Genomic DNA, 25,933 nt, shown 5'->3' on the forward strand with positions numbered 1-25,933 from the left:
AAATATTTTCTCCCATTCTGTAGGTTGCTTTTTCACTTTGTTAACTGTTTCCTTTGCTGTGCAGCTTTTTAGTTTGATATAGTTCTCCTTGTCTGTTTCTGCTTTTGTTGCTTGCACTTTTGGTATCATATCCAAAAAAATCATTGCCTAACTAAATCAATGCCATGAGGCTTCTCCTACACATTTTCTTCTAGGAATTTTATAGTTTTAGGTCTTATGTTTAAATCTTTAATCCATTTTGAGTTGATTTTTGTGTATGTTACAAAATAAGGTTCCAATTTTCATTCTTTTCCATGTGGATATCCAGTTTTCCCAACACCTTTTATTGAAGAGCATATTCTTTTACTATGTGTAGTCTTGGCAGCTTTGTCTTTTTTATGCCAGTACCATACTGTTTTAATTACTGTAGCTTTGTAATATATTTTGAAATCGGAACATGTGATACTTCTAGCTCTGTTCTTTTTCAGAATTGCTTTGGCAGTTCAGATCCCTTTGTGGTCCTATATGAATTTTAAGATTTTTTTTTCTATATCTGTAAAAAAATGCCATTGGAATTTTGATAGAGATTGCACTGAATCTGTAGACTGCCTGGGTTAATATGGACATTTTAACAGTGTTAAGTATTTCAATCCATGAGCGCAGACTGTCCTTCCATTTATTTGTGTCTTTAATTTTTTTCATCCATTTTTTTGTAGTTTTCAGTATACAAGTCTTTCACCTCCTTGATTAAGTTTATTCCTGCCGGGCGCGGTGGCTCAAGCCTGTAATCCCAGCACTTTGGGAGGCCGAGACGGGTGGATCACGAGGTCAGGAGATTGAGACCATCCTGGCTAACACGGTGAAACCCCGTCTCTACTAAAAAATACAAAAAACTAGCCGGGCGATGTGGCGGGCGCCTGTAGTCCCAGCTACTCGGGAGGCTGAGGCAGGAGAATGGCGTGAACCCGGGAGGCGGAGCTTGGAGTGAGCAGAGATCCGGCCACTGCACTCCAGCCTGGGAGACAGAGCAAGACTCTGTCTCAAAAAAAAAAAAAAAAGAAAAAAAGTTTATTCCTAAGATTTTATGCTTTTTGATACTATTATAAACAAGATTGTTTTCCCAATTTCCTTTTTGAATAGTTTGTTTTAAGTGTATAGGAACACAGCAGATATTTTTACTGCTTCCTTTCTGATTTGGTTGTTTTTTCTTTCTTTTTCTTTTGTTTGCACAATTACTCTGGCTAAGATTTCCAGTACCTTGTTGAATAGAAGTGATGAGAGTAGGCATCCTTGTCTTGTTCCTGGTCTTAGAAGAAAATATTTGTTTTTCATCATCCAATATGATGTTAGCTATGGTTATTCATATATGATCTTACCTATGGTGAGGCACATTTCTTCTATAACTAATTTGTTGAGAGCCCTTAACATGAAATGTTGTTGAATTTCATCAGATGGCTTTTCTGCATCTAATTAGATGATCATATGATTTTTCTCCTTTATTCTGTTAATGTGGTGTATCTCATTAATTGACTTGCGTATACTGAACCGTCTTTGCCTCCCAGGGGTAAATTCCTTTTATTCATGTTGAATGATCCTTCTAGTCCTAATATTTTGTTGAGGATTTTTACATCTGTGTTCATCAGGGATATTGACCTGTAGCTTTCTTGTGTCATAATGCATGTGTCTGGCTTTGGTATCAGGGTAATGCTGGCCTCATAAAATGAGTTCTCTGTCTTCAGGTGTTTGGAAAAATTTAAGCACATTAGAAGTATTGTTAATTCTTCTCACAATGTTTGGTAGAATTCAGCAATGAAACCATCTAGTCCTGGCCTTTTTCATTGTTGGGAAGTTTTTGATTACTGATTAAATTTCCTTATTCATTATTGGTTTGTTTAGATTTTCTATTTCTTTATAATTCAGTCTTGGTAGGTTGTATTTTTCTAGGAATTTATTCATTTCTTCTTGATTATCCAATTTGTTGGCATAAAGTTGTTCATAATAGTCTCTTATGAGCCTTTTTTATTTCTGTGGCATTGGTTTTTACTTCTAGTTATAATGTTTTGTTCGTCTCTTATTTAATTGAGTCGTCTTTCTTTTTTTGTCAGTCTAGCTAAAGGTTTGTCAATTTTGTTCATCTTTCATAAAACCAACTCTTCATTTTATTGATTTTTTCTACTTTTTATTGTCTATTTTATTTATTTCTGTTCTAATCTTCATTATTTCCTTCCTTCTGCTAACTTTGGGCCTAGTTAATTTGTCTTATTTCAGTTCTTTGAGGTGTAAATTTAGGGTTTTTTTTGATACCTTTCTTTTTTCTAAGATAGGTGTTTATTGCTATAAACAATAAGTTTATAAGTTTTCTTGTTAGTACTGCTTTTTCTGCATCCCATCATTTTGGGTATGTTATGTTTTCAATTTTATTTGTCTTGAAATATTTTCTAATTTCCCATTTGATTTCTTCTTTAACATTGGTTGTTGAAGAGTGTATTGTTTAATTTCCACATATTTGTGAATTTTCTAGTTTTCCCTCTGTTGATTTCTAATTGTATTTCTTTGTGATCTGAAAGGATACTTGGTCTGATTTCAGTTTTCCTAAATTTGTTATGACTTGTTTTGTGACCTAACATATAGTGTCTGTCCTTGATAATGATCTGTGTGCACTTGAGGAAAATGTGTGTTCTGGTGCTGTTGGCTGGAATGTTCTGTATGTGTCTGTTACAGCCATTTCATCTGCAGCAGGGGTCCCCGGCCCCCAGGCCATGGACTGGTACCAGTCTGTGGCCTGTTAGGAACTTGGCTGCACAGCAGGAGGTGAGTGGCGGGTGAGCATTACTGCCTGAGTTCTGTCAGATCAGCCATGGCATTAGATTCTCCTAGGAGCATGAACCCTATTGTGAACTGCGTATGTGAAGGCTCTAGGTTGCATGCTCCTTATGAGAATCTAATGCCTTATGAAACACCCCCGGCATCCCCAGTCTGTGGAAAAATTGTCTTCCATAAAACCAGTGCCAAAAAGGTTGGGACCACTGATCTATAGTGTTCTTCCTTTGTTTTCTTTGATTTCGGTCTGGATGGTCTATAACTTATTGAAAGTGGGGTTATTGAAGTTTCCTACTATTATTGTATCATCTGTTTTTCCCTTCAGATCTGTTTTTCTGATGAATTGACCCTCTTATCATTATAAAATGACCTTGTTTGTCCTTGTGACAATTTTTAACTTAAAGTGTATTTTGTCTGATATAAGTATGGCTACCTTTGCTATCTTTTGGTTACCATTTGCATGGAATATCTTTATCCATTTCTTCACTATCAAATTATGTGTATGTCCTTGAATCTAAAGTGAGTATCTTGTAGACAAGTTACAGTTTGGTCTTTTTTTTTAATCCATTCAGCCATTTTGTGTCTTTTAACTGGGGAATGTATTAGTCTATTCTCACATTGCTGTACTACCTAAGACTGTGTAATTTATAAAGAAAAGGGGTTTAATTGACCAACAGTTCCACATAACTGGGGAGGTCTCAGGAGACTTATAATTATGGCGGAAGGCAAAGGGGAAGCAGTCACCTTCGCAAGGTGACAGGAGAGCAAGAGAAAGGGCAAGGAAGTGCCACACTTTAAGCCATCAGCTCTTGTGAGAACTCCCTCACTATTACGAGAACAGCATGGGGAAACTGCCCCCATGATCCAGTCACCTCCCACCAGGTCTCTCCCTCAATATGTGGGGATTAAAATTTGAGATGAGATTTGGGTGCAGGAAGCTGTCCACCCCTTTTCCTTTGTTCTTAACTGCCCTCAGTCATCTGAACCCTGCTGGTTTTGTTAGTATTCCATGTGAGTTGAGACGGAAATCAGCCCCTAGGGCTGCACACCGAAAAAGCCAAATGTTGGTTGCCCACTCTGTTCTCTTCCTCCAAGGGAGAAGTCCTAGGCCAAGGTGATTTCTTTGGTGCTGAGCTGTGCCGGCTTTGGAGAGGGGCTAACCTGGGTAAAATGTCCTTCTAACCTGTTGCAGTGCAACTCTTCTTGATTTTGTTCTTGTCTGGAGTATGACAATCTCTTAATTGGTTTCTGGACTTTTCATAAGGTATTTTTGTCTATGTGTCCTTGTTAAATCAATGATTCTGAGAAGCTGTGAGAGCTGGACCTTCTTGTAGTTCAGTTTTGACCTTAACTATTCATTTGGTCTCAAGCTGCTGCTTTCTATTCTTTTCATTTTAACCATAGCCATGCATTTCTATTATTAAATACAGTAATTCCTCAAACGTGCCAGCTTCTTTCATACCTCTGCTTTCCACCCAGAACATCTTTTCTTACTCTTTGGATCACTCACGGTTCATTAAAAATCAGAAAAACATATAAAATGTCATTTGTTAAAAGAGTGATTAAAAGCATGGACTCTAGAGCTAGGTTTGAGTCTTGCCTAGGTTTGAGTTTCGTCATTGCCATTTGTTAGCTGCTTGGCTTTTGGCAAATTACTTATCTGTGCCTCAGTTTGTTCACTTATTAAAATGGAGATGAGCTGTGTCTAATCTCACTGGGTTGTTACTAGGATTAAATGAGTTAATCTGTGTCAAGTTCTTATGACAATGCCCAGCACATAGTAATTTTTAGATTTGAAAAAAATTAGAGTGTAGGTCACACAGGCATTGGGGGAACAAACTAGGGCAGTTTTGAAGGTCTCAGTGGCAAGATGCACAGGCCATCTGTTTGCCATCAAATGACTTGACTCCAGCTGCTTGCTTTCCTTTTAGTTTTCCCTCCAGATTTAGATTTCTAAAAGAGAACATCTGATTGACTGAGTTTGGGTCAAATGCCCATCCCTTAAGGGCAGTTAATCAATGAAGTGGTGTCAGGCCAACTAAAAAGCAGCTTCCCACTGTACTGTCCACTGAATGGACAGACTCAGCTTATACTGCATTTCCTGTGTCTTCCCTAATTGTCCCCATCAGGGTCCCTGTGCTTGTCATGTCTTACCCAATCTCTGGTGGAGACTTGACTTGTTGTCAAGGCTCCACCAGAGATTGGGTAAGATATGACAAGTGTCACATCATTTGTTGTGGCAGTAAATCTGTCTCTGCTCCTCAGTTGGTAAGCTCTCCAGAGTCAGACCCAGCTGCCCGTTTTTCTGAACTTAGTACAGGACCTGCCAAAGAGTAGACATTTAATAAAGGTTGAAAAATATCCCCCAAATTCAGCCTCCCTATACTCCCCTGGCTTGATTTTCTTCTGAGGCTGGCTCCCATTGATGCCTTGCTCTTTCTAGACAAATAATATCAAGCTAAGTGGTAATTAAAACTCCAGAAACAGGCCCAGAGGGATTAAGAGAGTAAGTACTGGGCAGGTAAGAGTTTTTCACGTGACTCTAGGCAATCCAAGAGATAACTTGTTCCAACAAAATTGTTATGTTGGAAATAGGTGGGGGGATAACAAAGGTAACAAAGGCTGAGACATTTAATAAAATAGCAGTAGTAGAATTAGTACAGGAGGAGAATCATGAATTTGTCTTTTTGTCTGTCTATTCTGCTTTCATTTAACCTAATGGTTCTCAAAGAGGGCTGATTTTTGCCTCCCAGGGGATATTTGGCAATGTATGGAGACGGTTTTTAGCTGTCACAACAGGAGGGAGGTATGTGCTACTGGCCTCTGGTGGATAGAGGTCAGGGGTGTCACTAACATCCTACTATGCGCAAGATAACCCCTCACAATAAGGAATTATCCAGCCCCAGATGTCAGTAGTGCTGAGATTGAGAAACCCTTACCTAATTCTAAGCCTCACACCTCAACATTTCTCCAAAGGAGAAGTAGGGGCAATATGGCAGATACAGCAAGATTAATTAGTCACCATTTCCTGAATGCTCATGAATGTACAGTTGCCTGGATTTGGTATTTTGAGGGCTATAAAAAAAGAAGTTTGTATTCCCTGTTCTTCCTAGACCACTTATCAAAACAACTCTCTTGTATATCCAGAGGAAGGCAGTACATGGTGGGCACCAAGTAAGTGCTTTATGGAGGAAGGAGAAAGGAAGATGGCAACTTAGGCTGGAGTGGCAAAGGTTTTGGAAGCAGAATAACTCCAAGTATTTGGGAAGAGAATTGACTAGAAGAGATGGATTAGATAGGAGAGTGGTAGGAAATCTGGCTTAGCTTATTGTATATCCACATGCTATACATTAATCATTATTTCATTTTTGATGGCCCATGGGGGAGAGGGTGTGTTAAATCCAGAGTATCTTGCTGGGCTTGGAACCCAAGGAAGAAATATTTAACATTTAAGCTCTGTTGTTTTGGTCCTTTGGTTTCTTCTCTTCTTAATCTGTATTTACCACCTTATGGATAATCCCACATTTGCATCTGTGGTCATTAGTGTGCTCCTGAATCCAGACCTGAGTCTCTGTGGGTTGCATATGGTCACTGCACATCCCAAAAGTGTCTCAAGTTCAGTAATTCTGGAAGTCAGCTCATTTTTCTTGACTCATCCTTTTCTTCCTCATCCAAGTTTATTTGTTTGTTTAGTCAGCATTTGCCAAGCACCTGGACACTTAGGAGAAAGATGAGTAAGACAGTCCTTCTTGCCAGAGGATTCTGTGTGATGGGTAAGGTAGATATGTAAATTGGCGATTAAATATAGCATGAAAATTCGAGTGATGTAGTGTATTAGTCTGTTTTCACACTGCTGATAAAGACATACCTGTTGGGGGCCGCACCGGGGGTGGTGGAGAATGAAAGAACACACACAAAGACAAAGACACACAGAGAACATGGCGGCCGCGCTCAGAGCCTCCGCCTCACTTTATTTATACTCCATAAACCTCAGGTCAGCAGAAAGAATGCAATGCAAAACAAACTTTCTTTTCCCACATGTAACCTTCTACTCAGTACCTTGTTTCTATATTCTTTCTTATCTACCCGCCTTCTTGGCGCCTACGGGAGTTCATTAAAAGTTCAGTTGGAGATACTGTCCTTGAGCCCTATCTATTCTCAGCATACTGTTTTCAAAGGCCCCTGCATTTCCCCCCTTTTAATTTTGTTTTGCCTCAATCCTAAAAAGGTAGCCCATATTTGTTCCTGTGTTTTCTTTTGTTTTTGGTGGCGACAGAGGGAGCATCGAATCACCAAAAGAAGTAGACACAAACCAAGTGCCCAAAGCAATATACTTCCAAAGATTGTAGAAATCCATGTTTTTATCTGAGTCCATGGGTTAAAGGCAGCAAGGCGCTGCCCCAGCTCCTGCAAGGTTACAGTTCCAGACAGCACATGTAATTGTTGTCGAAATGCTTCGGAAATGTTCTGAGTGAGCTCTTGAATGTCCAAACTAATATTTTTATGGCCAATTAATAATTTTCGGATTACAGTCCAATTTTGAGAGATGTTAAAAGGCACAGGCATTACACAAAATTGAGTGGAATTCCAATCACATTGTAATGTTACCCGAGTACTGAGTACAGTGAGCTGATCTCCAAGCCATGTCAACGCTTGCTCCTTGTTGTCCAATCTTTCAGCAAGTTGAGAATCAATGTTTCGTTGTTGAAGCCATAACCGGTGAGATTGTTCATGCCATTGCTGCACAAATTCAGCATTTTGTATGCTTTGATGAAGAGCGAGCCCTGCTACAGCCGCAGTGGAGGCAATGGCAACAAGACTCATCACCGAGGCAATTATAAGTCCAAGGGCACGGAGGGTTCGCTGAAGAGAAGTCCAAATATAAGTTTCAAGAGGTGATGCCCCCCACGGTCGCGTAAGATTAACAGGTAGCCAAATTTCCTTACGAGCCCTGAGGATATAAATATCCCCAGCAAAGTTGTGCCACCAAGAATGATTGAGGCAAGACAAAAATGTACACGTATTGTACAATTAACAATTCCCGTATTATTATCCCATATCAAATTCCCTGCTAATAATAGGTAGGGCTTACGGACACAAGCAATAATATATCGAGAGGTATTCCGATATAACTGAATATGAAAGGAATTAGTTGGGTTAGAAAGATTAAGAGACATATTCCCCACAAAAGTGCTAATGGCATCGCCTGCAGCTAACAACTTCCAAAGATGACTCTGTACTTAGGCCTCCTTCACACCATACCAAGGTTTCATTATTGTTAGCAGCAATACTTTTATTTACCCGGTGCCATTTCAAAGGTATGTGACTAAATTTTATTTGAAAATCACCGTGCACACTTCAATCAGTTATTTGCATCCCATTGTATTCTAATAAAATCCGGGTTTTATTTCCCCGACATAGTTGCCACTCCAGCACCTCAATATTAGGAGAAACCTCTGGAATAGGACAAAAAGGTAAAGAACTAGGAATAGTTTCATTATTATATACAGTATGATTATAATAACAGTATTAGCAGCCATATAACTATGATTATAGCGAACAACCCAGGCTTCATACGATTTTCGGAGACAATGAGAACTATTTCCCATGCATATTGGAAGTTCTTCCACTCCAAATTGGTATGTGTTGTTTATAATTCCCGTTTCCCGTTCTATATTGTCCTTGTCTATATAGGGGGACGGCATTCAAGTAGTGTCATTGGTGAAAACCTTAATTTCCGCCTCTCCCCAGGCGACTCCCTGATACAAGGGTGGAAAGGGAATATAAGTGCAATATTCATACAAAGCCTCACTAAGGGAAATAAGTCCCCCGCTGAGGCACATCCAACAAAGGAAGAAATGCATGCTGAATCCAGTTTTCTTTTCAACAGGGTTTCAATCATCTTGTAGGAAACCACTCAGGTCCGCTCCCTGTAAGGACAAGAGCATAGCCCCATTCCTGTTTTAGAACTTGCCCTTGAACATACTTACCTTCTTCATTAGGATACCAAATCTTTAAATTGTCAGCGGGGACTATCACCGAGAGAGGTGAAGAAAGATGGGTTATGACAGCGGAGTCTTGCAATTGTCTCCATTGATTCAAAAAATAATTCAAGTAAAAAGAACCTTCAAAATCAAAAAAATTAAGGTAGAAAGGTTAACCTTCAAAAAAATGTGGTTTTTTGGGGGGGCTCATTTCCCCCTTTTTGTTTTAATAGTTGAGTTTTTAAAGTTAAATTTGCGCGCTCGATGATGGCTTGACCTTGACTGTTGCCCGGGATCCCGGTGATATGTCGAATATTGTATTGCTGTAAGAAAACTTGTAGTTTATGAGAGACATAGGCAGGGGCATTATCAGTTTTAAGTATAAAAGGAATGCCCATAATGGCAAAACAAGCTAAGAGATGTGTAATAACAGAATCAGCTTTCTCAGATGGCAACGGAGTGGCCCATTGAAAATGAGAAAAAGTATTAATGGTATGATGAACATACTTTAATCGTCCAAAAGAAGGAATATGTATAACATCCATTTGTCAAATTTGATTAACTTGAGTACCTCTCAGGTTAACTCCAGGATGGAAGGATGGAATGCTCAAAGGAGCACAGAAAGGACAAGCTCGAATAAGAGAACAAGCTTATTTATGAGTTAAATGAAACCGTCGTTGAAGGCCAGAACTATTAGTGTGATGTAGAGCATGTTCTTGTTCTGCAGCCTGCAAGTGGCCAATTAGAAGTGAATCAATCTTAGTATTTCCATGAACTAATAGTCCAGGCAGTTGAGAATGAGAACGAAGATGAGTGATGAATAAAGGAGCTCGACGTTGGCTCAAAGTAGAAAATAACAAGGAAAAGAGTTTTTGAAGAGAAGAAGTAGCACAAAGAGGTAAAGTGGCCTGAGAAATATAAGAAGTAACATAAACGGCATATTGAGAATCACTAACAATATTACAACCAGTAGTAGGGAAATTAAGTAAGACCATGAGAATAGTAAACAATTCTCCCTGTTGCACCGAGGGATAAGGATAAACTGTAACTCAAGATTGATGAAGCTTCTTGCCAAGAATCAGAAGTTGCAAGAAGATAAATGATCTGACTATGAGTGAATTGAGAGATAATTAAGGAAGGATCTCCTCCCCAAAGTTGTCGACAGTGATGCCGTCCTTTGATGATCAGTTCAGCTAAACAATCGATATAAGTAGCCAAGTGTTTAGATGTTTTATTGGACAAAAAGATCCATTTTAGCGGCTGATTGGTCTGATGAATCATTCCTGTAGGAGAATGTAAAGTATGAAATAAACAAAGGGAAAGGGGAACATCGGGAAGGATATAATGTAAATGAGCCTTTTGAAGTTGCTCTTCCACAAGCTGGAGTTTCTGTAAAGCCAAAGGAGTTAAATGACGTGAGCTGTCCAAGTGACTGTCTCCTTCTAGAATAGAAAAAAGATGTTGTAACTGAATAAAGAAAAAACAATTTTTGAGATCTATGACCATTAATTTTTAACTTTGTGGGATAAGGGCAGGATTAGGAAGACCAGGCTGTAAACTTTCCCTAGGTTTAATGTAAACATTTATAGTTTTAAGACAAGACAAAGACGGGAATTCCATGCAGAAATACGTGGCTTTATATTCCTCTCGGCCATTTGTTTTTTGACTTACTCTTTTAGAGTCCTAAGTATTTCTTTAAATAATGGTCACTGTTTCACATAAATAGGAGTGGTGGCTATGAGTTTAAAGGATTGTAGCCCATTTTGAACATCGTATTTTTGGCAGCTGAGGAAATAAGAGGAATGTTTTAAAAAGCAGCAAATTGTTGTGAAAGATCTTGTTCCCAAAAATTAATATTGATAGGAACAATATAAAAATAAAAAAAAAAACACTTGACCTTGTTAACCTTTAGGACCGACACAAGTTAAAGGTTCTACGTCTTGATAAACCACAGAAGCAGCACCCAAGCCAGTGAGTATAACTGCAACTTGTCTTTTTTCCTATTGTATAGGCCTCTAATTTAAACAAATAATAGACATATTTACCACCGTGTCAATTAACCCTTTAAAAACTATTTCATTAATGTGCAATGAACATAAGGGCTTTTGATTAGAAACTAAAGTTTCCCAAAAAACAGTTTTTTCTGTGCTACCAAACCCTCCCTATTGAGAATACATTCCCCTGCCTCTAGGCATATAAATTGTGAGACTTAAACCATAATAAGACTTTTATTAGTAACATTATGTCCTTTTGGCAAAGGGCCACACTCTCTAATAGCTAATTTATATACTCCTCTATTAGGAGACAAAGTATAAGGCTGAGTAATAACTAAGTCAGCAGCGGCGCTCTGCTTAGTTGCCACATAAAGCTGAGAAACTGGGGTAAGGTGTGGGATCCTTAAGGAGGACTTGAATTTATTCCTTGATGTTGTAGGCCATTGCTCACTGGGTATTGTATGCAGATTTAGTCAATAACAAATATTTGTAAACAAATAAGGTGATTACAGGTACAGAAATTCAGTTCGTAGTTTACTATTCAATAGAGTATCTGCTTTGTAAAAGATGGTGGACCACAAAATACTCAACGGATTTTGGTTTTCAAAACACAATGATGCTATCCAAGGCTAAATGGGTACTTGAAATTGGGATTGGATCTGGTGCTGAGATACAACTTTTACTTAGTTATTGATTTTTCTTTCCTCCGATTATTCCAAGGAGGGTGACTACCATTTTTGTACTTTATAGAGCAGTCTAGAGGAAAGGGTTAAGCATGTAAGCTCTGGGGACAGAAAGTCATATTTTCAAAATATAATAGCTATATGACCTTGGATACATTTATAAAACTGTCTTAACTCTGTTTTCCTGTCTACAAAATGGTAATAATTATAAAATTTGTCAGTCTTAAAGGGATGTTGGAAGAACTAAATGCAAGTGAAGATTTTTTCACAGTAGTAGACACACAGTAAGTACTCCGTATACTATGGCTATTATTACTGTTATTATTGTTAATATTACGTCTATTAATTTTAGCTCTTTAATGTAACAAGTGCAGAACCATAATCTCACATCCTTCAGAGTCATGCTGATCTTGTATTTTTTGGTCCTTGGACTAGTTTAGTGATTTATTACAAGAAACCTAGTTAGTTTGTGCATTCTTTTCCTTTCTTATATTTCTCATTTGTAAAGACTGATAAACCAACTACACTTTCAGACCTGGTGACATAAATTGTTGGGGCCCCAAGCCTGTGGGCCCCGGCTCCCATTTCCCAGGAGAGGAGACAGTAAATTTCCACTTTTATCAGTTTTGAAATGACATTTATTTGTCCAATGTCGACCTTTACCACAACATTTGTACACCTCTGAAGGCACCTTTCTGCCTTGAGGGATAAAAGTGTTCAATTTTTATGACATTCTTTTTTGAAATGTCCAGGTTTACCACACTGAAAGCAAACACCTTGTTTGTTATTTCCTTTTAAGGCTTTAGACAAAGCTCCAGCAAATAATTGAGCATTATAAATAGCCCCTCCAACACTAACACAAGTTTTAATATATTTATCTAAATTGGCCCCATTGGCCTTTAATGATTTTAACAAGTTTTTGACAGTCAGCATAAGCATTTTTAAAAGACAACGTTTGTAACAAAATTTTTGAAGCAAGGTCAGCACCCACAATTTTCAAGACAGCATCCTGAAGACGGGCTACGAAATCTGAATATTGTTCATTTGTGCCCTGTAAAATCTTCACAGAGGAAAGGGAAGATTTTCCTGTTATCTCTGCCTTATTTTAGGCCCTTAAAAACAAAGTCTTGATTTAAGTAAGGGCAACATCTTCTAGACCAGCCTGAGCACTAAGAGTAGCATATTGGCCTGTGCCTGTGAGTTGTTCCTCAGTGGCTCCTGGGGGATCACACATAACATTTTTTCTAGCCTGTACATGAGCCTTGTTCATTTACCAGCTGCGCAATTGTAACCACTGAGAACGATCAAGAAAAACCTTCCCCAAAGTCTTCCAGTCTATAGAAATTATCAAATTTTCTGATGAAAAAATATCAAGAAGACCAAGGATAGGGGTTCATAGTTAGAAATGGCAGCTTTCATTTCTTTTTAAAAATTTAATTTGTAAGGCATTAAATTGGACATTATTGCCACCATTTGAAAACTAAGCATTAGGAGCAAAAGAAGCACAAATAATTGGGAACAGATCCAGCTCCTTAAAATTTTTTTTTTTTTTTTTTTTTACGAGACTTTTTTTTTTTAATTCACAAAATGATACATGTTAACTCTAAGCTGGAAAACACGGATCACTAAGTGATTTTGTGCGAAGCAAACAACAAAATCATTAACACAGAAGTTATACCAAAAATGCAAAGGAGCCTTCCCACCTCTGCACAAAACAACAAAAGCCCAAAAGTTGTTAGGCTGAGACATTTCAAAGTAAATTATTTTATGACCTCAAGAAAAAGATCATATCAAAGCTATTTTATCAGTTCCAGGAAAGTTTCCAAAATGTTTAATCAAGTCAGCATAAAAAGGATACCAAAATCTAGGAGAAAGCGCGTAATAAAATAAAATGCTGCAAAACACAGTTCATCCTCAGTTATATCAGTGAAATATCCTAAATTAAAGACTTGCCGATAGAATGCAGCAAAAACAGAGACAGAGCAAGAAAGGACGCCGAGCAGGAGCCCGAGGTTCACGGTAAGAAAACAAGTGGCTGAGCAGCTGGAGAGAAAGCAGCCCGGGGGATTCGGCCACATGACGTGCGGTCGACCCTGCGGCAGGGACCCGCCAGGCTGCCCGCCCCTCAGCGCCTCAGTCCCTCAGCCCCCTCAGCCGTCTCAGCCTGTTGGGGGCACTGAGAAAACTTTGCCAAACAAAGGTAAAGATAAGGAAGCCCGGGGGTTGGAGGCACTGGAAAATTCTCTTTTAACAGGGCAGAAGGAAAAGAAACAGGGAAAGCTCACAAAGGTGAATTAGAAGAATGTATCTGTAATATTTGTTGAAGCATTTCCATAATACACTGCATGTCAGAATTTCCCTTAGAAGAAGGAAGAGCTGGCTTTTTCTCTTCTCCCCCTTTTGCTACCCTGGCACAAATGGGCTCCATTTCAGATTTATTTTATTTTATTTTATTTTTCCAAATCCTCAGATACCTTTCCTCCTGTGGCTACATTACCACACTCCGAATCAGTCTCAAGTAACTCTAATGTCTGAGTGATAGAGTGACACAAGGTCCACAATTTTAGAGGCATAATATCCCCTAACTGGAGAGCTCTAAGCAAAGCTTTTACTACCTGTAACCATTTTTTCCGATTCAGCTGCACTTTAGTCTGATACTGAAACCAGTAACAATGTTATTCAACATGGGCAAACAATCGCTTCAAAGTCTTTTTCTTTCACTTCTACTCCCATAGACAGCAACAGTCCTTGAAACAGCCATAAATATTCTGAGGCCAGAGAGATGGAATTCCCATAATGAAAGCTTAAGAAGGTTCCCCTTAACAATATCTGAGCCTTACCTGCTCCTAGGGGGTTCCCCTTCTTGTTCTCCCCTACTCACCCGTGCTGACCCTGCTCGCTGCGCCACTTGTTGGGGGCCGCACCGGGGGTGGTGGAGAATGAAAGAACACACACAAAGACAAAGACACACAGAGAACATGGCGGCCGCGCTCAGAGCCTCCGCCTCACTTTATTTATACTCCATAAACCTCAGGTCAGCAGAAAGAATGCAATGCAAAACAAACTTTCTTTTCCCACATGTAACCTTCTACTCAGTACCTTGTTTCTATATTCTTTCTTATCTACCCGCCTTCTTGGCGCCTACGGGAGTTCATTAAAAGTTCAGTTGGAGATACTGTCCTTGAGCCCTATCTATTCTCAGCATACTGTTTTCAAAGGCCCCTGCACATACCCAAGACTGGGCAATGTACAAAAGAAAGAGGTTTAATGGACTTACAGTTCCACATGGCTGGGGAGGTCCCACAATCATGGCGGAAGGTAAAAGGCACTTCTCACAGGGCAGCAGACAAGAGAGAGCCAAGCAAAAGGGGTTTCCCCTTATAAAACTATCAGATCTCGTGAGACTTATTGACTACCAGAAGAAGAGTATGGGAGAGATCACCCCCATGATTCAGCTGTCTCCCACTGGGTCCCTCACAACGCAAGGGAATTATGGGAGCTGCAGTTCAAGGTGAGATTTGGGTGGGGACACAGCCAAACCATATCATCTAGGATATTTGGAAATAGAAGAGGGATATGTCAGGATGCCAGCCTGGTGAAGAGGAGGGTCAGGGGATATCAGGCAGTGTTGCCTGGAGGAGATGGTATCTGAACTGATCTTAAAAAATGGAGAGATGGGGGTTTACCATGAAAAGATAAGCAGGAATGAATATTCCAAGTGAAAGGCCCTCTATACGGGAGGAAGGAAACAGCAGAGCACATGCAGGGAACAGCACGCAGCATGAGGTACAAGGTGAGGAGTAGGGCGAGAGGGGATCACTACCCAGGCTCCCAACTTCCTCGTCCACACCATCCCCTGCCCCCACCTCCCACTGCGTGTTCCAAAAGCAATCAGTTACCAATTTCAGAAGTGCTGCCTTGCTGTTGCGTGTGTGATCTGTTATATTCCTCCCATTTCATCGTAATTCCTACAGTTTTCCTGGCCTTATAGCCCTTCATCCTCCCCAACCAACCCTTCTACCCCTATCCGTGGACCTCTTAGTTGATTTCAGTCTCAACGTTAACAAGAGCTTGCGTCCAGGCATATTTGCCCCGGCTGTTAAGAATCACTCCTCTGTACCTTTATCTCACCAGTTGCTCACTATCAGGCAAGTAGCATGCGCTTTCAGGGCTCTGCTCAGATCTTCTTCCCTTATTCCATCTTTTCCACTTATTCAACTTCTTCTCCCAAAAGCTTCTGTTTATTTTCTTTGCGAGATCACAGTACTTTGCGTGTATTTCTTTTCTTATATAACTATATGTATCATATGCCCTGAGAGTCAGATTGGCATGTGTTCAAAGGGTAGCTACCATTTATTAGTGGTGTCACTCTGGCCCAGCGACTGCACCTGATTTTGATCTTTTCTGTCTTCATTTGTGCTTAACCACATTGTTATACTGTGTAACATTAATTAGCTCTGGGTGGTAGGATTAAGCTTGTAGTTCTTTTAACCCATAGTATTGAGAGCTAGATAATTTTAGTTGGTTATAAAACTGTAGAGGTGGTTCAGGCATTATAGAAAACCTAGCATAATTATGAAAACGTTCTGGAGCCTGACACCTTGTGTTCTAATACTGCCTTTGCTACTTCCTTGTCTGTGTGTTCTTAGACAAGTTACTCAACCTCTAAGCCTGTTTACCCATTTTTTTAAATGAGGAGAATGATAGTAATACCCATAGAGTTTTTTAGTGTGAGTTAAGTGAGTTAAAGTCTATAAAATGTTTCTCGTTCAAGACATATAGCAATAGCCAATATTTATTGAATGCATACACTTATTATGAGATAACTAACTGTCCAGAACGATGTATGGATACTTACTTGCAAGCCTGATTTTCTTATCTCTTTTCTCTGGAATCCATAAATATATTGCCCTTCTGTATATTTTGGGAAACTGACTTTTCTTTGTTCCTCAGACAGTTCCTGGAAGTTATGGCTAGTGCTCTGACTGGTTATCTTCACTCTGTTTCTTCTGAAAACTTATTGGATGCAGTGTATTCATTTTGCTTGATGAATTACTTTCCCCTGGCTCCTTTTAATCAGCTTCTGCAAAAAGACATCATCAGTGAGCTGCTGACGTCAGGTAGGATGTTACTGCAGAATTGTGACCAAAATAAGACACTACCACTAGCTACCATATGACTCTGAATGGGGTCTTAGTTGAAGCAGCATTAGTTGAAATTTGCAGAGCAGGTGTTACTGTGGAAGGGGCTGACAATGGTGAAGTCAAAGGATAGTGCTTCAAAGCAACAAACCTACAGACCCTTCTTTAATGACAAGTCCTACATGTAGAAAAAAATAATAAGAAATGCATCATTATTCCTTTTATTTACACTCTATCAATCTATACAAAGGCTAACTGTTCAGGTTGTTCTTTATGCTTTGATCAGAGCTGTTGGTAATTCCTAATCCTTTCTTACCACATTTGAAGCCAACCTAAGTCAACTTTTGCAGCTGCAAACACTTAGTCACTCCTGGCCTGTGATGAGGGAACACCTGTTAGATCAAGAAACCAAATAGCCACCAAATTGATTAGTTCATTTACTCTTGGAACCAAATTAACTGTTGACTTTTAGTCTTTAATATTAAATAAGGCAAAGCAATATCCAGGTAGATGTACAAAATTTGAGGATGTGTCTGAGAATAGAGTAGTTCTGAATTAAAAAAAAAAAATGTTATAAAATTCCAAAGTTGAGTTATGAAGAGTCAGTCAATACCATGTGCTGATTTTTCAGGCAGTGTAATAATGGAGAAACAGCCTTGAACCCCGAAAACCTGGATTCTAGTTCCAACTTTGCCTTAACTAATCACGAGGCTTTTTAACATTCCTGGGCATTTCCTTATCTATAAATTGAGGAGTTTAGACTAAATGACCCCTAAAGATATTTGAGGCCTTAAAACATTATGAAGTGCAGGGCTTTGACTTAGACCCTGTGGAAACCAGGGAGACACAGAAGGGGTCCTTGTGATAAGAAAGAGATCGTTAGAAATACAAGTGCATTCTGTAATCCCAGCACTTTGGGAGGCCGAGACGGGTAGATCACGAGGTCAGGAGATCGAGACCATCCTGGCTAACACAGTGAAACCCCGTCTCTACTAAAAAATACAAAAAAAAATAGCCGGGCGAGGTGGCGGGCGCCTGTAGTCCCAGCTACTCGGGAGGCTGAGGCAGGAGAATGGCGAAAACCCGGGAGGCGGAGCTTGCAGTGAGCTGAGATCCGGCCACTGCACTCCAGCCTGGGCGACAGAGCGACATTCCGTCTCAAAAAAAAAAAAAAAAAAAGAAATACAAGTGCATTTATATATATATGTTTACTATTTTATATCGATTACTAAATATGTATTAATATAGTTTTTTAATGTTGCATTTATTTCTTCTTAATGATATACTGTCTTTTTTATCTTTTAGATGACATGAAGAAGAATGTTCACAAGCTGCATATTTTGGATACTTGTCTAAAACTTGATGATACTGTTTATCTCAAGGACATAGCCTTGTCGCTCCCACAGCTTCCGCAGGAGCTGCCACCATCACATCCAAATGCAAAGGTGGCAGAGGTGCTGAGCAGCCTTCTGGGAGGTGAAGGATACTTCTCAAAAGATGTGCACTTGCCACACAATTATCATATTGGTATGGGACATTATATGATTTCCTTTCATTTTGTTGTATTTATTTTCCCTTTTTTTCAGATAAAAAAATAGGTATTTGTGGCAGCAGGTTAGTGTAGTGCAGCATTGCCTGTGGAACTGGCCTGATTCTTACCTCATAAAATTCTTGTGACCAATAAATGAAATTCTACACATTTTTATGTGTCTAAAATCCCGAGACTAGTATCTGACACATGGTTAGCTCTCAGTATATTTTAGCTACTGCTATTATCATTATTGGTAGTACTATTAAACATTTTGAAACAGAAAATCACTTGGGGCTGGTCGCGGTGGCACACACGGTAGCATGTGGCGAGGCTGAGGCAGGTGGATCACTGGAGCTCAGGAGTTCGAGACCAGCCTGACCAACATGGTAAAATCCTGTCTCTACCAAAAAAATACAAAAATTAGATGGGCGTGATAGCATGTCCCTGTAGTCCCAGCTACTCAAGAGGCTGGGGTGGAAGAATTGCTTGAACCTGGGAAGTTGCTGCAGTGAGCTGAGATCACACTACTGTACTCCAGCCTGGATGACAGAGTGAGACCGCATCTCAAAAAAAAAAAAAAGAAAGTCACTTGGAGCAATGTTTGAAAAAATAATATCAATTCTTTCCTTTCAGATTTTGAAATAAGATTGGACACTAACAGGAATCAAGTGCTTCCATTTTCTGATGTGGATACAGCTTCTGCTACAGATATTCAAAGGTTGCTTACATATATTTCATTTGCTGGGTTTTCCGAATTTACATCCTAATTATAAAAGACTTGACATTAAATAGCGGTAGTAAAGCTAAGACTTGATGTTTGTATGGAGCCTGCAGCACACCAAGAGACTGCTCATCCATCAGTGTATTCCTTAGAAAGTGTCAATGTGGACATTATGGTTGAATACAGTGGACTTCAGTGGGACCATTTAATGAGACAGACTTTAAAATTAAGTTTTGAAGCTACAGTTCAATAAAACAATATTAATATAATTGAAACTATCAATGCACTGTAAACTTTGGACAAGATAATATAATAGTGATCATAAAGAATAAAGACTTGAGGCTTCTACAAAAATACCCAATCAATATTTTGCTCTACCACCAAGACTTTTCCAGAGGTAGAGAAACTAGTTTTTCAATTAAACTGTATTTCTATGGGTCAGAGCACATTGAAGCTAATCCTAAGTTGTTTCCTTGGCTCACACATTACAAATAGAGTGTCTCTGGGGAGAAATCGGATGCTATACCATGAGAGAACATCCTGCCTCTTCAGTAGATGCGTAAGATCATGCCATCATTGCACACACCCGTGGGCCAGTTACCCTTTATGTAAAGGCTCTGCTACATGGATCCTGGCCCCAAGGGACTTGGATCTCCTGTTACTCCACTGGACACACACACACATAAGTACGATAGAAACATACAGAAAAAAATCTGTAGGGATCCAAACTCTTATCTGCCCATCCCTCTTCATTCACACACAGTTCTGTGACTCACCTGTTTCTGAATGCATCTAGCTTATTTCTTGGCCATCTTTTCAACTGCTGTCTTTCCTATCAATGCTACCCATCTCCCCTCAGAAGAGGCTTTCTCTCTGACCTCATTCCAAGATCACTTTTCTTTTTCAGGTACTCCACTATTCTGGCATAATAAAATAACAGTTGTTCTCAGCATAAAGTCATGAGAAGTGAAGAATGTGAGCATTCCTTTAAAGACATAAAATTTGTCATGTAACAGCCAGAGTATAGGTGAAGGCAGTAAGGATATAAATGTCTTTTTTTTCTTTTTTTCTCCCAGTGAACTTAGTATTTCCAAAGTGCCAGAAACAATGAAAAAACAAATTACACCTTCCACATTTTTGTTATATTTGCACATTTTATTTTTTTAACAGTCTTGCCTTTCTCTTGGTGTTTTCTTTCTTGTATTTAAACTCCTAATTCTGTTTTTTACATGCTGCTTTCTCTGAGAGATAATATATGCAAGAAGAGCATTTACTATTTGGTATTATTTACACCATTACTACTACTGGTAGAATAAATAATTACACTGAGATCAGAAATCAGCACTGCATAGAAAACCCTTAAAATTGGTGCTTTCATATCTGAAAATTTTCCGCTTCAAAAATGTAGCCATCCTTAAAGGGAACTGAGAGGTAACTGTGTACAATGTATATTTTTGGTTTATAAAGTAGCCTTGTATAGTGGAATATCTGCAGAAGCCAAGTAAGAGAAGTGAAGGACTAAGACAGGAATATCAAGGATTGTGGTCAGTGGAGAGCTCAACTTGGAAATCTCCAAAGAACAGGAATGCAGCAAGACTAAATGGTAATATCGATAACTGTTCTTGTTTTGTTTATTTTTGTTTTCAGAGTAGCTGTGCTATGTGTTTCTAGATCTGCTTATTGTTTGGGTTCAAGCCATCCCAGAGGATTCCTTGCTATGAAAATGCGGCATTTGAATGCAATGGGTTTTCATGTGATCTTGGTAAGAAAAAAATGCAAATGGAATATTCTTTAATTACTGATGTACATTCTAACAGCTGCCAGGAATCCTGTGGTTGAGACTGGTTACTAGGATTAGAGGAATTGTCAGCATTATTGGAATAAGTGCTTTAGTTACTATTTCTTTGAAAAAGAACCTTGCTAGTACACGATTTGGGTTCTGCTCAGCTGATTACTGGCATTATTAGAGCTTTTACAAATGTTGTTTTGGTCAGCTTTAATCCTTTTCTGCTAAGAGGAAGAATGCAAATAATATATTTTCATATTTAAGACACACAAAACCATATTTAATTTCCAGGTTATCTTGAATAAGGGAAGGAAAGATGTTAAACCTTTGTTTTCATGGCCTGTGTGAAGCTGTTACAGGATGTTTGTTGCCAGAAAAGGCTGGATGGGTCTTTCTCTTCCCTCTTACGCTTCAATTTTATTTTGTACACCACAACTTCTCTTGAACAGCCTCTTCAGATGTTTCTAGGTAGCAGGAACCTTATAAATACATTTATATATATGTTGCTGTTGGAATCTATCTAAATGCCACTCATTTGGTCCTGCACATAATGTAAGATGTAAACATTCCAAGTCTGTTATTATACTTCAGTATCTAGAAATGGATTACGTGTGGACTATTGAGATTAAGATGACTCCTTTCTCTTAGTGGGCTACTATTTAAGACTTTGTTTTTTATATTGCTGATTATGTATATTCTAAGGAAGATTTTCTCAAGAAAGCAATTTTTGTGCCATTTAGAGGACCTTTAAAATTTGTATAATTTTCACAGTTAAAGCTTTCTTAAACCTTAACATGTAGTCTTATTATGCCTTTAAAATATGAGTAGTTATAAGGTCACATTTACTTTCAAAAAGCTATTTTCCTCATGTTATTTACTATGTTTGGATCTCTAAACTAGCTCTTATGTTAGCATCGTCTCACAAACTGATTGTTTTCCTCTTTCTTTGGTAAGGTCAATAACTGGGAGATGGACAAACTAGAGATGGAAGATGCAATCACATTTTTGAAGACTAAAATCTATTCAGTAGAAGCTCTTCCTGTTGCTGCTGTAAATTTGCAAAGCACATAATCAAGTGAAAATCAACCTTTCATATTAGGAGACATGCATTTGTAAAAATAATAAAGATGACAATTCAGTTGTCAGTGGTATTAACCCCTCTGCTAAGACAAAAAAACTTACCTCGGTTCACTATTAAAATTAATTTTAAGAATGGAAGAAATGTTGTTACTGCCATTTTAAAATATGCTGAGAAAATTCCAGAAGGGTTATTTTTCCAACCACACTTATTCCCTCTAGTGCCCAGATATTTGAGAAATTTGTGAGCTGTACATTTCACCTTTTCATCTTTGATCTATTAAAAACTGGTTTCTCAGTTGTGAGGGGTCACAGGCAGGTTGATTTGAGTAGTCCTTGTGTTTGGAATCTGAATATTGATACTTCTGCTCTCAGCTATTCCTAAGACTTGGGGTTATGCCTTTAAATCATTTTCAAGCATTGGCCAAATAATAATTGGACTAGGTTCTGAAGTTGTCAAGTGTGTAAGAATTAGTGAGGTAGCCTGTTGAAAATGAATGAGGATGGTATTTGTATTTGGAATAAGCACCGCAGGTAGAGATATTTCATGGGTTACTATAAGAGAAACACGGATGAGATAATATGTAGATGGCAAGGAGTCTTGCTGTTGGTGGGTCCTTCCTTTCTCTTTCTTTTTCCCCCTCACCCCTCCCACAATTTCATGAAGTCTTTTAAATTAAATACATAGCGGAATTGTGTTGTGAATCAGACCTGAGGACTCTTTTTTCAATTATGTGTGTTCATTCTTTGTTCAAATATTTGTCCAAATTCAACTACTTTGTTCAGTATGCCTGTCTACCTGGTATGTGTCTCGCTGGGGATATAGTGATGAGTAGGCATGGTCTCTTGTGGAACTTACAGCGTGGGTTTGCAAGTTGGTGTTATTCTACCCCCAAGTACACAGACATGCAATTACTAGACATCTTAGTACATACCAGGCACTACTAAGTATTCGTTTGTGTGCTGTCTTTTCATGATCTGAACCCTTTGAGGTGTAGCTACTATTATGATTCCCTCTGTGTCTTCATTTCCTCATCTCTAAAATCAGGATAGGTTATTTGCCCAAGGCTACAAAGAGTAGGGGATGGCTAGAGTTTGAATGTGAGCTGACATGGGCTTGTAAGAAAATACAAAAACTGGGGCAGGCGCGGTGGCTCACGCCTGTAATCCCAGCACTTTGGGAGGCCGAGGTGGGCAGATCATGAGGTCAGGAGATCAAGATCATCCTGGCTAACATGGTGAAACTGCATCTCTACTAAAATACAAAAAATTAGCCAGGCGTGGTGGTACATGCCTGTAGTCCCAGCTACTTGGGAGGCTGAAGCAGGAGAATCGCTTGAACCCGGGAGGCAGATATTGCAGTGAGCCAAGATGGCACCACTGTACTCCAACCTGATGACAGAGCGAGACTTCTTCTCAAAAAAAAAAAAAAAAAAAAAAAGAAAATGCAAAAACTATAGGAATATGACAACAGCTGCCAGGTTGTATCAATTTATCCAGCTTGCATTTAGAAAAGGTTGAAAGAAATGTAGTGATTATTTAATTGTTACTTCCCTCGTTTTATGGATGAGGAAGATAAGGCTCAAAGAATTTTCCTTTCCTGAAGTCTCAGCTGTGCCATTGGTTTCCACATCATTTCATCCTTGCCTGCACTTCAGCTTGTGTCCCGGGAGATCAGGCTTCTGGTTCCAGATTGGACAACCTCTAGTTTTGTATACTTGGCCAAGTGATTTAACCTCATAAGCTTCAGAACAAGATGCAAATATTCTGTTATTAAAGAAACTAAGGTTTTTTTCTTTAAATGTTGAGTGTGCATTAGTTTTGGGTGGCTAATTATGACTCTTCTTCAAAGGATTTGACAAATTTGTGAATATTTATGACCACTTTTTAGGGTAGTAATTTTCAGTTTGTTATAGTTAACCTGGCAGATAAAAAGGCATCCCTCTTTTACTAGCATTCTAGTGTTAGCATTCTTTATTGCTTTGTGGCAATGAAAGAGACATGGGCAAAGAGCTGATGAACATGAAAAAAGTTCTACTTGTAAAGACATCCACATTCAAACAGATGAGATGGTTTTGCCTTTCAAATTAGCAGTGTTTTTTTTTTTCTTTTAAGAATTACAATGCTGACAAAGGTGTAATGAGGCAAGCACTTGCATAAGCTGTTGGTAGACTGTAAATTAATACCTTTCTGGAATGTACTTTGTGGGGTTTTCTTCCATAATTTAAAAAATGGCTTTATTAAAGTATAATTGACATATAGTAAACTGCATATATTTAAAGTGTACAATTAGATCAGTTTTGACACACACACCTGTGAAACCACAATCAAGATAATATATCTGTCACCTCTAAAAGATTCCTCTGTCTTTGCTTTTTCTTCTGTCCTCTAAAAACCACTGATCTATGGCACACATAGAAAAAGTATTAGGAAAGATATTAAATACTAATTTTGTGTGAGATATCCAAATAACTTTTTTTCAGAATCCTTAATGAGAAGCTTGATCTTGCTCTAAATATAAGATATAAAATTGTATTATTGAAGTGGCTACATGCAATTCTTTTACTTTTTTAATTTTAATTTTTTGTTTTTTAAAGATGGGGTCCTGCTGTGTTACCCAGGCTGACTTCAAACTCCTGGGCTCAAGGGATCCTCCTGCCTCAGCTTCCCAAGTAGATAGGACTGACTATAGGTGCAAGCCACTGTGCCCAGCTCAATTCTTGATTGAGGTGTTTTATTCAGTTCTCTGAATTCTCAGTAGTTACCATTGAATAGAAACTTTCTTTACACAAAGGTGATGAAACAGTTTAGAACTTTTAAAAAACATTCAAAAATTGAAAATTTTATATATACATAACCTAACAACTCTTCTTGTCATTGACAAAATGTGGTGGTATTTTTCTGTGATAATACAAGTGGACCTCAAATACAATTGAAGTTTTCATATCGAGTATTTCCAAAGAACAATGACATTCCAATTTATAGAATGTTATGTGTTGTGACAGTTGTCACCCTGCAACTAGCTTGGACATCTCTAAGCAAATAGAAGTTTCTGTAGGATGGAGATTTGGGGCATCTACTTGGAACTGTACCTACAAGGAGCTGGCATTCCTCAAATCCCAACTGACTGCACTTTTCCATGAAATTACCCAGCAGTTATGATGGCCAGTGGCTCACTTAGCTGCAAGCCACTTAGGTAGCTGGTGAGGTGACCGGACACAGCCTTGTCTCCACACAGCACATCACAACAGGGCAGCAAAGGACAGATCTCTCTCATAGTCTTTATTCATAGGGCCTGAGAGGTAGACCATCAAGACTCCAGCCTGTTTGGGCTACCTTCTAGGGAGACCTAGGTGTGGAGCTTGCTGGCCAGGAGGGCAGTAACTACCCAGAAGACCAGAGATGGCTATCTCTTTATACACTTGTAACCCATTTTTGCACACAGGTGTGCCGTGACTCACGGGTGGATCCAAAAAAAGCTGAAGCCTACATTTCCCAGAGTCCCTTTCAGCTTGAATTCCAAGTGTGACTTAGCTTCCTCCATGCAGATGTACCTACTTGAAACTGGGAAGGCCAAATGAGATGGAGATGATGTTTCTGCCAACAGACAGCCACAGAGCATTTAATTTTTCTAGAATAGCAATAACAGAGACCCCAGGGTGTGGTGTGGCAGGACAAGGAGCATCCATTTTGCTGGTGGAGATTGTGGCTAAAGTAATGTGGCTCTGGAGCCAGCAATGGGCGGCATGTTCATGACTTTCCAGCTTCCAGGCTATAAGCAGAGATAGCATCTCTTCCGGACAGCCAGTTCTGTGATGGTGTTCTGAGAGTCATTCCTGGAAGTCAGACTAAAGGCTGCTCCTCCAGCTCTTCCATTCATCTTGTAAGCAGGAGGCTTCTGTGCCTGGCCAGAAACTAACAGAAGCACATTGTGTCTAAACTAGGTTACAGTGGTTTCTGTTACCAGCAAGTAAATCCTGATCGATAAAGATACTACAATATGTGCACATATATATGTTATAGAATCAAACAAATTGGATACTTTGCTTTAAAGGTTTGTGAATTTTGCTTTTAAAGAATTTCCCTCAGGGCCGGGCACAGTGGCTCACACCTGTAATCCCAGCATTGTGGGAAGCCAAGGCAGGAGGATTGTTTGAGCCCAGGAGTTTGAGACCACCCTGGCAACATGGCAAAACCCCACCTGTACAAAAAATACA

The 25,933-nt window shown here is 39.1% G+C and overlaps 1 protein-coding gene and 1 long non-coding RNA gene across 4 annotated transcripts in view; one reads left to right on the forward strand and one right to left on the reverse strand.

Annotated features, from left to right (window-relative positions):
• FASTKD2 (FAST kinase domains 2) overlaps positions 1–22,421 on the forward strand; it is a 32,846-nt gene extending 10,425 nt beyond the window's left edge. For 2 of the 3 annotated variants that reach the window (XM_007966001.3, XM_007965999.3), the window contains exons 8-12: positions 16,414–16,580; positions 17,907–18,128; positions 18,766–18,850; positions 20,501–20,615; positions 21,594–21,861. In XM_007966001.3, coding sequence (XP_007964192.3) covers positions 16,414–16,580; positions 17,907–18,128; positions 18,766–18,850; positions 20,501–20,615; positions 21,594–21,710 — 706 coding nt within the window. In that variant the 3' untranslated portion in view covers positions 21,711–21,861. Of the gene's footprint in view, positions 1–11,681; positions 11,745–16,413; positions 16,581–17,906; positions 18,129–18,765; positions 18,851–20,500; positions 20,616–21,593 lie in introns of all 3 variants that reach the window. The other variant, XM_073019980.1, reaches the window with a different exon arrangement.
• Positions 6,728–14,831, reverse strand: LOC140712596 (uncharacterized). The gene is made up of 2 exons (XR_012094281.1): positions 14,301–14,831; positions 6,728–8,729 (listed from the first exon to the last, which is right to left on the reverse strand). It is a non-coding gene; the product is annotated as an uncharacterized lncRNA (long non-coding RNA).
• Positions 22,422–25,933: the final 3,512 nt, after the last annotated feature.

The sequence above is a fragment of the Chlorocebus sabaeus genome, chromosome 10 (assembly GCF_047675955.1).
Source record: "Chlorocebus sabaeus isolate Y175 chromosome 10, mChlSab1.0.hap1, whole genome shotgun sequence".
Lineage (NCBI taxonomy): Eukaryota > Metazoa > Chordata > Mammalia > Primates > Cercopithecidae > Chlorocebus > Chlorocebus sabaeus.